Source organism: Dendropsophus ebraccatus, chromosome 5 (genome assembly GCF_027789765.1).
Source record: "Dendropsophus ebraccatus isolate aDenEbr1 chromosome 5, aDenEbr1.pat, whole genome shotgun sequence".
Classification (NCBI taxonomy): domain Eukaryota; kingdom Metazoa; phylum Chordata; class Amphibia; order Anura; family Hylidae; genus Dendropsophus; species Dendropsophus ebraccatus.
Window position 1 is genome coordinate 32087784 of NC_091458.1, and position 15505 is coordinate 32103288.

At 42.8% G+C, this 15505-nt stretch overlaps 1 protein-coding gene across 13 annotated transcripts in view; it reads left to right on the forward strand.

Annotated features, from left to right (window-relative positions):
- LOC138792403 (protein mono-ADP-ribosyltransferase PARP4-like) overlaps window positions 1-15505 on the forward strand; it is a 226246-nt gene that overhangs the window by 192222 nt on the left and 18519 nt on the right. For 12 of the 13 annotated variants that reach the window (XM_069969777.1, XM_069969776.1, XM_069969775.1 and 9 more), the window contains 6 exons: window positions 2175-2210; window positions 2573-2641; window positions 3668-3703; window positions 6246-6353; window positions 9243-9464; window positions 11291-11386. In XM_069969777.1, the coding sequence (XP_069825878.1) occupies window positions 2175-2210; window positions 2573-2641; window positions 3668-3703; window positions 6246-6353; window positions 9243-9464; window positions 11291-11386 (567 nt within the window). The remainder of the gene's footprint in view (window positions 1-2174; window positions 2211-2572; window positions 2642-3667; window positions 3704-6245; window positions 6354-9242; window positions 9465-11290; window positions 11387-15505) is intronic. The other variant, XM_069969782.1, reaches the window with a different exon arrangement.

The following is a 15505-nucleotide window of genomic DNA, read 5'->3' on the forward strand; positions in this document are numbered from 1 at the left end:
ATGTACCCTACAGTGTCAACTGACCCATCCTGTCAGGGTACTACAAGCCCCAGCCGTGGTTATCTGGGCTTAGCTAAGTGTCCGGGTGTCCCAGTTACCTGAACTGCGAGAAAGGATACATAGACCTTCTTTACAGTAGCTTTGTCCTATCCAGGCTAGTTCCTCTTGTGTTCAGGATACTGCCCTGTGCTTTTTAGACATGTTCTCAGCGTGGGTTAGGGTGTTCCTGGACTCCTTTTCCTTTAAAGTGCTTAGCACTGCATACTAAACGTAGTGATAGTGGAGGAAGAACCAGTTGTCTCTAGCTGCATCTGTACACATTGAGTGTCTAGACTAGACTGCTCTTTGTCCCTTTCAGGGGTGCTGGCATAAGCCAGACCCTGGCTTAACTACAGCAGGAACAGTAGGTTTTTCGTCTTCCCTCTCTGAGAATCTGGATAAGACTGAATGTGCACTCCACCAGTGTCTCCTCCTACAGGGGCCTAAAGTGAACTTCCCTGTGAGTGTTGGGGATGAGTGTGTGCAAAAGAAAGAAGAAAAGAGATTGGTTAGAAATAGAGAGCACCTCCTATTGGTCATGTATAACACATGGTACACATAAAATATTAACCCATGACTATAGATGAGCGAACCAGCTGGATTTCTGGTTCGTATGAATCAGAAATCTCTGCGGCTGATGGCTGTATCCCAGTTTTCCAGGCGTTCCTTACAATGTATCCACCCGCTGTACGGAGGGAACAGACGGCGGGAGTCAGCCGCCGAGATTTCTGATTCATACGAACCAGAAATCCGGCTTGTTCGCTCATCTCTACCCATGACCTTCCTCAGCTGTGTATTACACAGAAATAGAAAATACAAGTAAAAAATAAAAGTAAAAATAAAAGTTCAGACTACTTCATCACCACCTTTAACCTGAAAGAGGAAGCTTTTTGAGAGGTGCAAATGAGAGATAAAAACCATCTGTGGTGGGACACCACACATCTGCTCAACCCAACTCCTCCATCAGGCTGCCATATAATGAGATGTCATTCATCACTCTAGAGATGACATCTCCATTGCTACAGAGTCCAGTGGCAGTGTGCATTGCACAACTCCAAATAGCTCTTGTCATTGTCTATGGGGTTTTAGGTTTGATTCTTGGTAGCATCCCATTCAATAAAGCTCCAGCCGCACAGTGACTAATATGTACAATTCAGTATTGAGCTCTTTAGTGAGCGATGCAACAGAGGACAGGCTTTTAGCTACAGCCTTAGTTCATGCTACCACTATGGGCTCACAGATTTGAAAAATAAAAGTGTACATGTTATATTTGTGCCCATGGACAGATAACGATGATGATGATTTTTAAAGGAAATCTGTTCGCTGCATTTGTTGCTAAGAGATGCAAACATCATTGTATCACTGTTAGGGTATAAAAGCAAACTGTACCTGTCCTGGAGATGATGGTAGTTATCTAACTTATAAAATCTTTTTATTTATAAGCCAAGTGTCAAGGAGGCAGGAACTGGTATGCCACCTCTGTTGCTTTCACCTCCCAGCCCTCCTTGACTGATGTATAGGGATCTGTATATCAGTCAAGCAGGGGCTGGGAGTCTATGGTTTTCAAGGCGTGTCAGGCTGTGGCACTTAAGCAGCTCGGCCCTGCCTCCTTGACACTTGGCTGAGAAATAAAAAGGAAGATTTTATATGTTTGGCCATCACCATCAGTTCCAGGAAAAGTACAGTACAGTTTGCTTTTATACAGCGATCCAACGGTGTGTGCAGCTCTTAACACCAAATAAAGCAGACAGACTCACAATAAGGCTTTGTGCACACAGAGCAAAACTGGTGGAATTCCACCAACCTTCCTGTCATAATGACAGTCTATGGGAGGCTCGCGCGCCTCCTCTCTCTCCGCGCTGAAGGAATGAACATGTCCGCCAGTTTTGCTCCGTGTGCACAGAGCCTAACAGCAAGTGTCTATTGGTTTTATGCATGTATTTTTGTACACAGTTCAGTTCTTATTTGTATGTTGTACACTAACCACCTGATCATATACTCTAAACATTTATGATTATTATAACTAAAACAGGTGGCAAAAGAACAATCACATACATATATTTCTAACTAAAAACCTGAAATCTATTCCTAAGGGATTGGTAAAATAATGTGTAACTTTGATATTTTACTTTCAGATATCACAGTCCAGTGAGGCAGAGAGAGAGGTATCTGTAAGTTATTTTATAGTTATATTCATTCCTATAGAGCTGCCGGAAAGATCAGAGTGCTATAATAAAATAATAATAATAATAATAATAATAATAATAATATTTATTTATTTGTTTAGCGGCAACAGATGCCGCAGCCCTTATTTTTCTTACACAGAATACAGGGGTTACAGTTATACATTACAGAATTAAATAATAAAATAAAGATACAAAGGGAGTGAGGGACCTGCTCACAAGAGCTTATAGACTAGGAGGACTGTGGGTGACCTGAGAGCCAACAAGTTCTCTATTTGCTGATATCACCTTACCGTTTGTGGAATAATATAACAAATAGTCAGTTTTAACTTTTACTATTTCACCATCAGCCTCTGAGTGGTTCTATATTTCATTCTGTTGAAGAATGCGCTTCGGTACAGTACCCTGATAACTTAAGTGTAAGTACTTTTTGTTTGTTTGTTTATTTGTTTTTTCTCTCCATTTTTAAAGCAGTGTTTGTAAGATGGTGTTCACATATTGTGGTTTTGTTACAGTTTTGCTCCAAATTATTTGAAATTACAATTAGAAAAAGTAAATTTTTTGCCCTGATATCGGAATATCAGGGTAAAACAACATTACTATGACATAAATTGTATTTTAAAAAAAAAGCCAGGAAATGTTATTAAATATATATTTTTTTTAAATTTCCTAATTTTAACCATAAAAAACTAAAAACTTAATAGTACTTTCACGCAGCGTTTTACAAGCTATAGGGGGTGACAAACAGAATATTGCGAAATCACGTACGTTACATAAATAAGGTAAATGGCAGACTGGTACATAGGGATAGAAGACCCTCCCCGCGCTTAGGGTATAAAAACAAACTGTACCTTTCCTGGAGATGATAGTAGTTACCAACCTTATAAAATCTTTTTATTTCTTAGCCCAGTGTCAAGTAGGCGGGGTCTGTTATGCCACTTCTTTTGCTTCCACCTCCTTTTCGCCTTCCTTTACTGATGTATAGGTCTCTGTATATCAATCACCGAAGGGCTGGGAGGTGATATTAATAAAGAAGGCGTGTCAGACTGTGGCACTTAAGCAGCTCAGCCCTGCCTCCTTGACACTTGGCTGAGAGATAAAAAGAAGACTTTATATGTTTGGCCACCACCATCAGTTCCAGGTAAGGCACAGCTTGCTTTTAACAGCGATCCAATTGTGTCTGCAGCTCATAACATCAAATACAGCCAACGGTTTCCCCATAACAGCAAGTGTCTATTGGTTTTATGCATGTATCTTTGGACATAGTTCAGTTCTTATATGTATATTGTGCACTAACCACCTGATCATATAGATCTAAACATGTAGGATTAATATAAATAAAACAGGCGGCAAAAGAACAATCACAGACATATATTTCTAACTAGAAACCTGAAATCTATTCCTATGGGATTAGTATAATAATGTGTAACTTTGCTTACTTTCAGGATTCAGAGGACGGTGGGCCAGAGAGACCAGAATCTGTAAGTTATTTTATTTTATTATGTTCTATTTCTGATATCATCAATTGGTGCTGATTACACAGCAATTAATCTGCCAGTGTATGAGTAAAAGCGGCGGAATCCTACCTGCCGTCTTTTTCATTGGGACGGCTTGCGTGCCTCCGCTTCTGCCACTCTCCGCTCAAAGAATTGACATGTCAATTCCGCTGATTTTACTCTATGCGAACAGATCCTTAGAAAAAAATGCAGCATATTTGTATAGTTTTAGATATTTGTAGATTTATTCTTCATTAAAATACAATTTGGTGTTCAGACATGGCTGTATGCTCTATAAGGGAACCTCCAGGAATCAAGGGATCTTCACCAATATTGATGCAATGACCCCACACAGAGGTGTTCACCACTACAGCCATGTATAGTGCCAACAGATTCCGCAGCCCTTTTTTTCTACATTTACACTTTATAGAATTAAATAATAAAATTAATAAAGATACAAAGGGAGCGAGGGGCCTGCTTACAAGAGCTTATAGACTAGGAGCACTGTGGGTGGCACGAGAGCAAACAAGTGCATTATTTGCTGATGGTCCAGCCAGGGGCGTATCTAGGATTCACGGGGCCCCATAGCAATAAATTTTAAGGGGCCCCCTCCCCTACCCACAACACAGAGCACTGCATGTATATATATATATATATATATATATATATATATATGCATTGTGATGTGGCCAAAAAATAAAATCTCTTGTGGCCAGGGGCAGAATCCTGGTTGCAGCCACAAGAGTGACTGGCAGAGCAGAAAGCCAATGGCTGCTTGCTATGACAGTCCACAGTTTTTATCCATAAGGGCCCATTAGGAGCTTATGCCTTCTGCCTTCTGCTTAACCCCTTATGTTCTGCAGTGTGTAAGTGACCCAATGTTCAGAAGGAGATATCTGTCTTACTGCTGGTGCACTGATAACTCCTGATCTCTGCAGGGAGCTCTGCACATTTTCCTTTCCTACCTGATTGCTCAGCTGGGCAACAGAGGTCAGGGGTTATCAGTGCACTGAAGCAGACATCTTTGTCTTCTGCTTGTTAACCCTTTTTTTGTGTTGCAGCATGTAAGTAAACATTGGGTCACTTACACACTGCAGTAAATAAGGGGTTAAGCAGAAGGACACATGCTCTTACCTTCTCCCCCTGCCCCCTCCCCTCCTGCATGGGCCCAATAGCAACTGCCTACCCTGCCTCTATGGTAGCTACGCCACTGGGTCCAGCCATTGTATATACAGGGTGTGCCATAAGTATGGATGCACCCTGATAAAATGGAAGTGGTTGCTGATATCACCTTACCGTTTGTGGCTTATTAGTAGATGGTATGGGGAGTATGAACATGGCATTTATTCGCCGACAGTTTGTTGGTTAAGGGGGCAGATGACTTACATACTTGCAGCAGTCTGAAAGATCCGCTGTAAGTATGTATTCACATAAGAACTGACAGGACCTTGGTAACGGATCTTGCTGCAAAACTCGCAGCGATATATCCGATGCGATCCATCCTGTGCGAAGCTGCCCTAACAGCAAGTGTCTTTTGGTTTTATGCATGTTTTTTTGTACACAGTTCAGTTCTTATATGTATGTTGTACACTAACCACCTGATCATATACTGTAGATCTAAACATGTATGATTAATAATAATAAATAAAACAGGCAGCAAAAGAAAAATCGCAGACATATATTTCTAACTAGAAACCTGAAATCTATTCTTAAGGGATTAGTATAATAATGTGTATGTTACTTTTAGATATCACAGTACAATGAGGCAGAGAGACTGGAATCTGTATGTTGTTTTTTTCTATTATGTTCTCTTGTCATCTGCCGCCTCTGTGCTGCCGCAGAGAGGTCTGATGAGGCCTGTAATCCCGACCGAACACGGAAGCGTCCCCGCACGCCTCCTGCGATCACCAGGGCAACCGGAGACGCTTCTGGGATTACAGGCCTCATCAGACCCCTCTGTGGTATCACAGATCCTTGGAGGTGAGGTGGCAGATGACAGGCACACTGGGCTGAAGCGGTTCTAAGATCATGGGCACTCTGGAGTTATGTTTAACCATGTTTGTAATTTTATATATTAACACTAAATCTGTTTGTCTGATTGTAGGTGTCTGGGGTGTCCGGGGCTAGGCGAAGATTTACAAGTAAAAGACCGCTGTCAGATCGCTTCATAGGGGGCTCAGGAAGCGTAAGTAGAGTACGGGCGTACGTTCGCATTGCGTACACATTGCATACGCATTCGGCCGCACATCGAATATTCGCACGCCCGTAGTTTCAGCCGCACATGTACGGCGCTGTACGAAATGCGTACGGATTCGTACGTAGTGTGAACATAGCCGTATATTGTAATAAATGCAACGCATGCAGAGTCTTTTTTTCCACCATACACAGCCACGCACCCCCTAGCAAACCCCTTTATGTTTACACATACATATTGTGACTTTTGACAGTCCCCCCCCCTCCCCAATGATGTTATACGCAATGCATTTATTTTTAAAATATAAATCATAGTTATTATTCTTTTGTGTAGAGTTTACAAAGATTGTCTGGTCCCCCAATGCGTTTACTGGGTAAAGGAGGTTATTCACTTCAACTCATTGAACCAATGTTGTTGGACAGCGCGGAACAGTCCTCTCAGGTATGTATACTTTTGTGCTTATATCGGTTTATATATTTGATTGGATTATAGGGAGAATGGATGCATAGACCAGCATCGCCTTGCAGTATAAATTGGAAGTATATGTCAGAAATGATGTACTTTTAGCATAGAGGAAGAAAAATCCAGTTCATCATCATTTGGTAATATAAGTAAATGCCCCCATATGTCTTTAGTTGTAAGTGACTAAACAAGTAGAACATGTTCAGGGATAACCTTAGAGGATACGTTCCTTAAACCCTTAGGGGCACATTTATCAAAGATGAACAGATTTTTGGCTTTTCTGTGCCATTAGCCAAATATTAGCCCCTCACCTCATGGATGAGCAGAGAGGGGCTTGGTAATTTATCATGCTTTACACTAGGGATGGTCCGAACTGAGTTCGGTCCGGGTTCGTACGAACCCGAACTCCCGGTAATGATTCCTGCTGTCTGCCCGCTCCGTGGAAAGGGTGGATACAGCAGGAGGACCGCCTGGAAAACTGGGATACAGCCATAGCCATAGGCTGTATCCCAATTTTTCAGGCGGTCCTCCCGCTGTATCCACCCGCTCCACGGAGCGGGCAGACAGCGGGAATCTGATGCCGAGCGTTCGGGTTCATACGAACCCGAACCTCGGCAGTTTCGGACCATCCCTACTTTACACCTAGAAACAGGCATAGACCATGGCAGATGTATTGTCACTTGGTATTACGGTGTCCCTGTTCAAACACAAAACTTATCAAACAAGGCTCCTTATCCAGACAATATAAATGGTTATTTAATATGGAACCTTAGAATATGGGTCTGTGGGTCTGGGGTCAGCCATATGGACTAAAAGTAAATTAGCTGTTTTATTTTTTGTAAAGGGTTTGGCCCACCAACACAACCTGTGCCTATTCACATTATATGGGATAAGTGTACAATCTCTTATTCAATTGTGGATAAGTATTTGATTCACTGGGACCTGGAAAATCTCAAGAAGGGGGTCCCATATCTCCTATGTGAACAGAGCAGCAGTCAGACCAGCACATTACTGTTTATAAGACTGATGTACAGTCCGACAGTCTCACAGACGCTGGCCCAGATTTGCTATTACTGCCCCATACCTAGTGAAAGCTTAGTTTAAAAAGTCTTCCAATGTGCCAGATTTTTACAGTGGCTCCTGCTTTTTGATAAATCTTTGGTACCTATAGACTGTACAGTCTAAGGATTCTGTTACATGGGACGAGTATTAGCCAGTCACCCTGTGTAAATGAGTCAGCGAGTAACCGTATTACAGCTGATCAGGCCATTTTAACCCATCAAAAAATTATCACTCATTGGCCGCACATCTTCCTGTGTAAGGCTATGTTCACAGTACGTATATTTTCGTAAAACTACGGCCGTTGTTGCACATTGGTTATTGCAAAAATATACGTTACCTTGCCGTCTATGGGATCCTGGCCGGAGCGTATACACATGGCATACTCTCCGGCCGGGATCCCTAGCGGCACCGCTAACAACTGACCCGGTCAGTGCACACTATGGAGCGAGCGGCTCTAGCCACACGCTCCATAGTGAGCAGTTGGGAGTTCTGATGCGGGCAGTGCTAAAGATCATCCGGCCGGTACAGCAGTCACAGAATCACAGAATGGCCGGTCTCATACGTAATGTGAACATAGCCTTATAGGGGATACCTGGCCAACAATACATGGCAGCAACCATTACTATTGCATAGGCTCTGTATATTAGCACTGAAATACACGACTGGCACTTGTTTACTTAGTGGCTCAGGATTCTCTTAGTTACTTGCAATTTTTTAAATTTAATTAGCTAAAAAATACCAGGACGCAATTCCTTTACATGTGGACTTTGTATGCAGAATTTTTCCTCTAGTACTATGTTTAATCACTGTCATAATTCTGATAATCAATATACAGTATATGGAGGCAAGTATTGGGACTGCCACATTACACCTACAGGAGCTTTCAGAACGTCCCGCTCTATCTCCATAGGTATTATTATGGGGTTGGTCTTCCCTTTACAGTTATAACAGCTTCCAATCTTCTGAGAATACTCTCCACAAGATTTGGAGGTGTCTTGTAGTAATTTTTATCCAGAAGAGCATTTGTGAAGTCAGACACTGATGTTGGATGACAGGGTCGGGATCGTTGTTGTGGCTCCTAAACGCCTCCATCTTGTCACCCATTGTAGCTTTCTTTGTTTCCCTGCACCACCTTTCTCATCCCTGTTACCTCGCTTTATGAATTCCAACACATGGCCATAGTGATTGGCGTTAGTAACTGTTTCAAAATTCTGATTAAAATCAGGATCGGGCTTCACTGTTAGGCTATGTTCACACACCATTTAACAGCGTCCGTTGCATAGCAACAGACGCTGTTAAACAGCCGGCCGTCGGGCTGCACTCAGCCCGTTCCTGCAGCAGATACCTCCGTATCAGCTGCAGGCGCGTTCTTTTTTCCCAATTGATTTGCAGGCACCGGCGGCTGTGCCCGCAAATCAATTAGCCATTCACTCCAATGCAATGTGCGGCCGCGCTGCACATTGCATTGTGTGAACAGCTGATGTTTAAATATGGAAATAATGGACAGGCACATTATTCTAACGCCCGTTCTAAAGATCGGGCGTTAGAATAACGATGTGAGAACACAGCGAGCGGAATTGCATTAAAGAACGGATGCTGAGGCAATTGCAATCAGCGTCCGTTCTTTACTAAAAAAATAACGTTGTGTGAACCTAGCCATACGGTGAATAAATAAGAATAATTTAGGGAATCACACAGCTCGCCCTTTTTCTAATCCTGTAAATCCATACATACATACATACATACATACAATGCATCAAACCCGAGAATAATTGATTATATTAGAGTTATTATGTTTTTGTGTAGCCTGTGGACTGTGCCTTGGAAATATCTAGGGAAGCCCCAATTAGAAGAAGAAGTAGTGCAAGAGAAAGAAGAATGTTTGATACAGCAGAGATATGCAATGCTATAGAAATGGATGGAATTGATTCACAACAGTGGACAGCTGCCAGTTTTGGCTATAACCTTAAAGCCCGCCGAAAACCTAAAGCAGCGTCAGCAGCACCAACAATGTCCCCGCTCTCTCCGGTATGTATACTTTTGTGTTCACATATGTAATATATCTCTGATACAATGAATAGGGCTGCACTGTGTTTGCAGTCTATGGCGGACATGTATGAAGCATCAAAGGCCTTTTTTTCGGCTGAAAGTGCCCATTTGCGAATAATTTTATTCACAAATGGACTATTTGCGAATAAAATATTTGCAAATCGGCACTTTCTGCCCGGTATGCCAGGGGGGGCGGGGAGGGGCTGTGGAGGGGGTGCGGACTCAGAATCCGCGCTATTCAGCATTTTTTTTGGCGGAAATATAGTCAGGAAACCTACACCAGCTCTCAGCTGCGCATGGGATTTATGTAGAGGCGGTCCGCCTCTACATAAATCTCCGTAGTGCCGGAGCTGCGGGAAGATTTTTAAGTCCGGCGCAGAAAACACAGGACTTAATAAATGTCCCTCTATGTCAGAAGTATATATCAAAAATATAGTTTGAGAGTATATGTCAGACAGAGGCCTCCAGTATATCACCAATGGTATACAGTGAAATATAATGCATGTCATACTTTGTATGATACTTTTAGTGAGTGTTCTGAAAAAATGCTATGTGAACAGAGACCAGATTTAAGGGCCTATTACACGGGTCGTTTAAGGAGCAAACGAGCGCTCTCAGCGCTTGTTTGCCCCTCGTTCCCCGCTCGCTGCCGCCGCTATTCGACGCGGCTGCAGCGAGCGGGTGAGTGCGGGAGGGGCGGCGGGGAGCTGCGGGGGGGCTGCTCAGAGGATCACTGATTGTCCGGGCAGCCCATAGGATATAGCAGCGTCTGCTGCCGACGCTCCCATTCAAAGGAGCTACGGCAGCAGATCGCTGCTATATCAGTCGCTTGTATTTCAACATGTTGAAAAACAAGCGACTGCAACGATCAGCCGACATGAACGATGTCGGCTGATCGTTGCACTCTATTCAACGGGACGAATAGCGTTCGTAGCGGCCGATATCGGCCGAATACGAACGATATTGCCCCTCTTAACGACCCGTGGAATAGGGGCTTTACTGGCAAGTCTGACCAGGAGACTAGAAAAATAAAAACAAACAAAAAAAGTTGTTTACTTTCCCTGCTGGTGCTGCCCCCCTACAAGGTGCTGCCCTAGGCACTGGACCATGGGTGCCTAGTGGAAAATACGGCCCTGACTGCTGTAATGTGCCTGTACTTACACTCAGCTATACACACTGCTGCTATAATGTGCCTGCACCTACACTCAACCATACACACTGCTGCTATAATGTGCCTGCACTTACTCTCAGCCATACACACTGCTGCTATAATGTGCCTGCACTTACACTCAACCATACACACTGCTGCTATAATGTGCCTGCACTTACACTCAGCTATACACACTGCTGCTATAATGTGCCTGCACTTACACTCAGCCATACACACTGCTGCTATAGTGTGCCTGCACTTACACTCAGCCATACACACTGCTGCTATAATGTGCCTGCACTTACATTCAGCCATACACACTGCTGCTATAATGTGCCTGCACTTACATTTAGCCATACCCACTGTTACTATAATGTGCATGCACTTACACTCATCTTTACACACTGTTGTTATAATGTGCCTGCACTTACACTCAGCTATACACACTGCTGCTATAATGTGCCTGCACTTATACTCAGCTATGCACACTGCTGCTATATTGTGCCTGCACTCACACTCAGCCATTCACACTATTGTATAGAAAGGTTTCTGTCACTGTCCTTCTGCACAGCTCTGTGATTCTCACTTCCTGATCGGTCCGTTGCTTTCCTGTGTCCACACAGACCTCTGACACCATTGTTGTTATTTTGCATAGCTTGTCGGTGGACTTTTCGGTTCTTCTGCTGATCCTCCTCCACCTCCTCCTCCTGCAGCAATGTCTGCAGCACCATTGAGTGCCTGGGCGCCTCCGGTATGTATTCTTTTCCGCTTTTTAGCTGTGTTTGTACAAACCATATATACATCTTCATTTCTATATATATATATATATATATATATATATATATATATATATATAATAAATTTCATTGAAATGTGCACAAACGAATACTTGCACCCACCCAACACTGTTCTACCAGTCAGGTGACAGCTGGGACAGTAGTGAGGCCTCCAGTGCTCAGTGGCCACAGAGTTGAGCATTACTAACCTCATAATTCATTAACCAAAAGGAAAATTGTTAAAATGTAACTTTTATTTATCTTGTGAAAAAGGTATATACTTGTTCAATGCAAAATACTCAAAAAAACCTCTATAACGCAGCAATTACCATCCTATTGTGTGCATGCAGACACTTTATAGTCCATAGATCGCAAAGATCATAGATGTATCCTATTGTCCTATTTTGTAACACAGTATGAATGCTACTTTAATTTTTATTGCACTTTATTATATTTGCACTTATTTACTATTGCACTTTATCACAATGTTTTTGTCTTTTGTTCGTCCCTTTGGCTTATTTTGTTGTGTAAACAGTCTTTTCTTGTGTGAGCAATCACTTTATACACTCTAGTTGAGTCATTGTAAGAAATTAGGAATTTATTTACTTCCCTTTTGTTTCTCCTGTAGTAGGTATCGGAAGTCCTTCACTTTGTATTGCACTGCCCGACGCATTTCCTGAACCATTATCCTCCAGGGCCGTTGGGTAAGCTCACATTCTTTTTGGGACCTTTGCTGAAATCCTTCTGCACGGCTCTGGTGATGGCCGCACACTGATCAGCGCACCTCGGCTTCTATTTATATGTCACACAAGCCCGCCTCTCTTTCTTGACAGAATGCTCTCCTAGCTAATTAGAGCAGATTCTATACATAGTTCCTGTCCAGAGATGTGTCAGTCCGGAGCGATCCTCATGTGATCCTGTTAGTTTGTATCCGTTACCTGGATACCTGAGACGCAGCCGCGTCCCAAGCCTCGCTATGGATTCTGTACCTGAATGGTAAATGTTGTACGGTTGGAGACATTGTAATTAGTTCTTAATGTAAGTTTACTTATTAGATAACTTTCTATTCTATCTCTTCCAATTTCTGTTTCGGTTCCTTTTAGCTTACCGAAAGCACATATATGATACATAGTCATTGAAGCCGTGCGACCGTGCTGAGTTCATTCTGAAACTCCAGCGCGCTTCACATTGTAATTGTTGCTTGTCATAATCCCCCTTCAGTATAGGTCTTCTCACCACTTCCAGTACCTGACATCTGAGCGCTTCCCAATTGCCTCCATGTTTCTCCATAAAGTGAAGTGCCACAGGAGTTGTACGTTTATTTTTTATATCTCCTATGTGCTCACTTAGCTGTTTTTTTAGGGGTCTGAGAGTTTTTCCCACATAATTTTGTGGGCAGGGACATGTCAGCATAGAGACCACCCCAGATGTCTCACAGTTCGCAAAATCCTGCATCACATAGTTTTCTCCCGTGCTGCTGCTCTCAAAGGATTTTCCAGGGGTGATATATTTGCACATTGTGCATTTGCTGCATGGATATGTTCCTGAAATCCCCCTGCGTTGTTTATTCATATTAGTAGGAAGATAGCTGTGCACCAATCGGTCCTTCAAATTGCGGCCCCTTCGATAAGTGATTTGTGGTCTTTCAGGTAATAACCGCGTAATAGTCTGGTCCAACTTGAGAACGGGCCAATAGTGGGTCAAGATTTGTTTAACCTCCTCAGACTTCACATCATACGTGCCTATAATTCGGGATACTTGTTCCCCGTCATCAGTTTTTATTTTAGGTCTTAGTAATTCAGTGCGATTTCTTTGTATCGCCTTCCAATAGGCATTTCTAAGAATTTTCTTAGGGTAGCCCCTTCTCATAAGTCTGTCCCGTAACTCAGCAGCCTTCTACTTGAATTCTGTTAGAGTGGAGCAATTCCGTCTCAAGTACTGGCCTATCGGTATGCCAGCTCTTAGTGCCCTTGCGTGACAGCTTTCCCATTTTAGCAGGGAATTTGTAGCTGTTTCCTTCCTATATACAGTAGCGTGCAGTCTTCCATTTGTAGCAATCTGTATGTCTAGGTCCAAGAAGACCATCCACTGCTTGCTGATAATTAATTGTCTTTTGGTGAGATTTATGACTTGTAGCTTATCTTCCTTGTTTTCAGTCACTATTTTCGGTTTCTTAGTACATACCGTGATACGCAAATCTGTACCTCGGCTGGTGAGAGGACCAGGTCGTCTTCGGAGAGGAGATGTCCCACTGGTCACGGCACATTCAAATGTGGGAAAGATTTATAGATGATGTACTGCTGGTATGGTCCTCCTCGGAGGAGGAATTCAGGGCTTTTGTGGATGACCTTAATCAGTAATCATTTGGGTCTGAGGTTAACAAAAACTATCAGCAAGCAGAGGATGGTCTTCTTGGACCTAGACATACAGATTGCTACAAATGGAAGACTGCACGCTACTGTATATAGGAAGGAAACAGCTACAAATTCCCTGCTAAAATGGGAAAGCTGTCACGCAAGGGCACTAAGAGCTGGCATACCGATAGGCCAGTACTTGAGACGGAATTGCTCCACTCTAACAGAATTCAAGTAGAAGGCTGCTGAGTTACGGGACAGACTTATGAGAAGGGGCTACCCTAAGAAAATTCTTAGAAATGCCTATTGGAAGGCGATACAAAGAAATCGCACTGAATTACTAAGACCTAAAATAAAAACTGATGACGGGGAACAAGTATCCCGAATTATAGGCACGTATGATGTGAAGTCTGAGGAGGTTAAACAAATCTTGACCCACTATTGGCCCGTTCTCAAGTTGGACCAGACTATTACGCGGTTATTACCTGAAAGACCACAAATCACTTATCGAAGGGGCCGCATTTTGAAGGACCGATTGGTGCACAGCTATCTTCCTACTAATATGAATAAACAACGCAGGGGGATTTCAGGAACATATCCATGCAGCAAATGCCCAATGTGCAAATATATCACCCCTGGAAAATCCTTTGAGAGCAGCAGCACGGGAGAAAACTATGTGATGCAGGATTTTGCGAACTGTGAGACATCTGGGGTGGTCTCTATGCTGACATGTCCCTGCCCACAAAATTATGTGGGAAAAACTCTCAGACCCCTAAAAAAGGGCTAAGTGAGCACATAGGAGATATAAAAAATAAACGTACAACTCCTATGGCACTTCACTTTATGGAGAAACATGGAGGCAATTGGGAAGCGCTCAGATGTCAGGTACTGGAAGTGGTGAGAAGACCTATACTGAAGGGGGATTATGACAAGCAACAATTACAATGTGAAGCGCGCTGGATTTTCAGAATGAACTCAGCACGGCCGCACGGCTTCAATGACTATGTATCATATATGTGCTTTCGGTAAGCTAAAAGGAACCGAAACAGAAATTGGAAGAGATAGAAGAGAAAGTTATCTAATAAGTAAACTTACATTAAGAACTAATTACAATGTCTCCAACCGTACAACATTTACCATTCAGGTACAGAATCCATAGCAAGGCTTGGGACGCGGCTGCGTCTCAGGTATCCAGGTAACGGATACAAACTAACAGGATCACATGAGGATCGCTCCGGACTGACACATCTCTGGACAGGAACTATGTATAGAATCTGCTCTGATTAGCTAGGAGATCAGTCTGTCAAGAAAGAGAGGTGGGCTTGTGTGACATATAAATAGAAGCCGAGGTGCGCTGATCAGTGTGCGGCCATCACCAGAGCCGTGCAGAAGGATTTCAGCAAAGGTCCCAAAAAGAATGTGAGCTTACCCAACGGCCCTGGAGGATAATGGTTCAGGAAACGCGTCGGGCAGTGCAATACAAAGTGAAGGACTTCCGATACCTACTACAGGAGAAACAAAAGGGAAGTAAATAAATTCCTAATTTCTTACAATGACTCAACTAGAGTGTATAAATTGATTGCTCACACAAGAAAAGACTGTTTACACAACAAAATAAGCCAAAGGGACGAACAAAAGACAAAAACATTGTGATAAAGTGCAATAGTAAATAAGTGCAAATATAATAAAGTGCAATAAAAATTAAAGTAGCATTCACACTGTGTTACAAAATAGGACAAT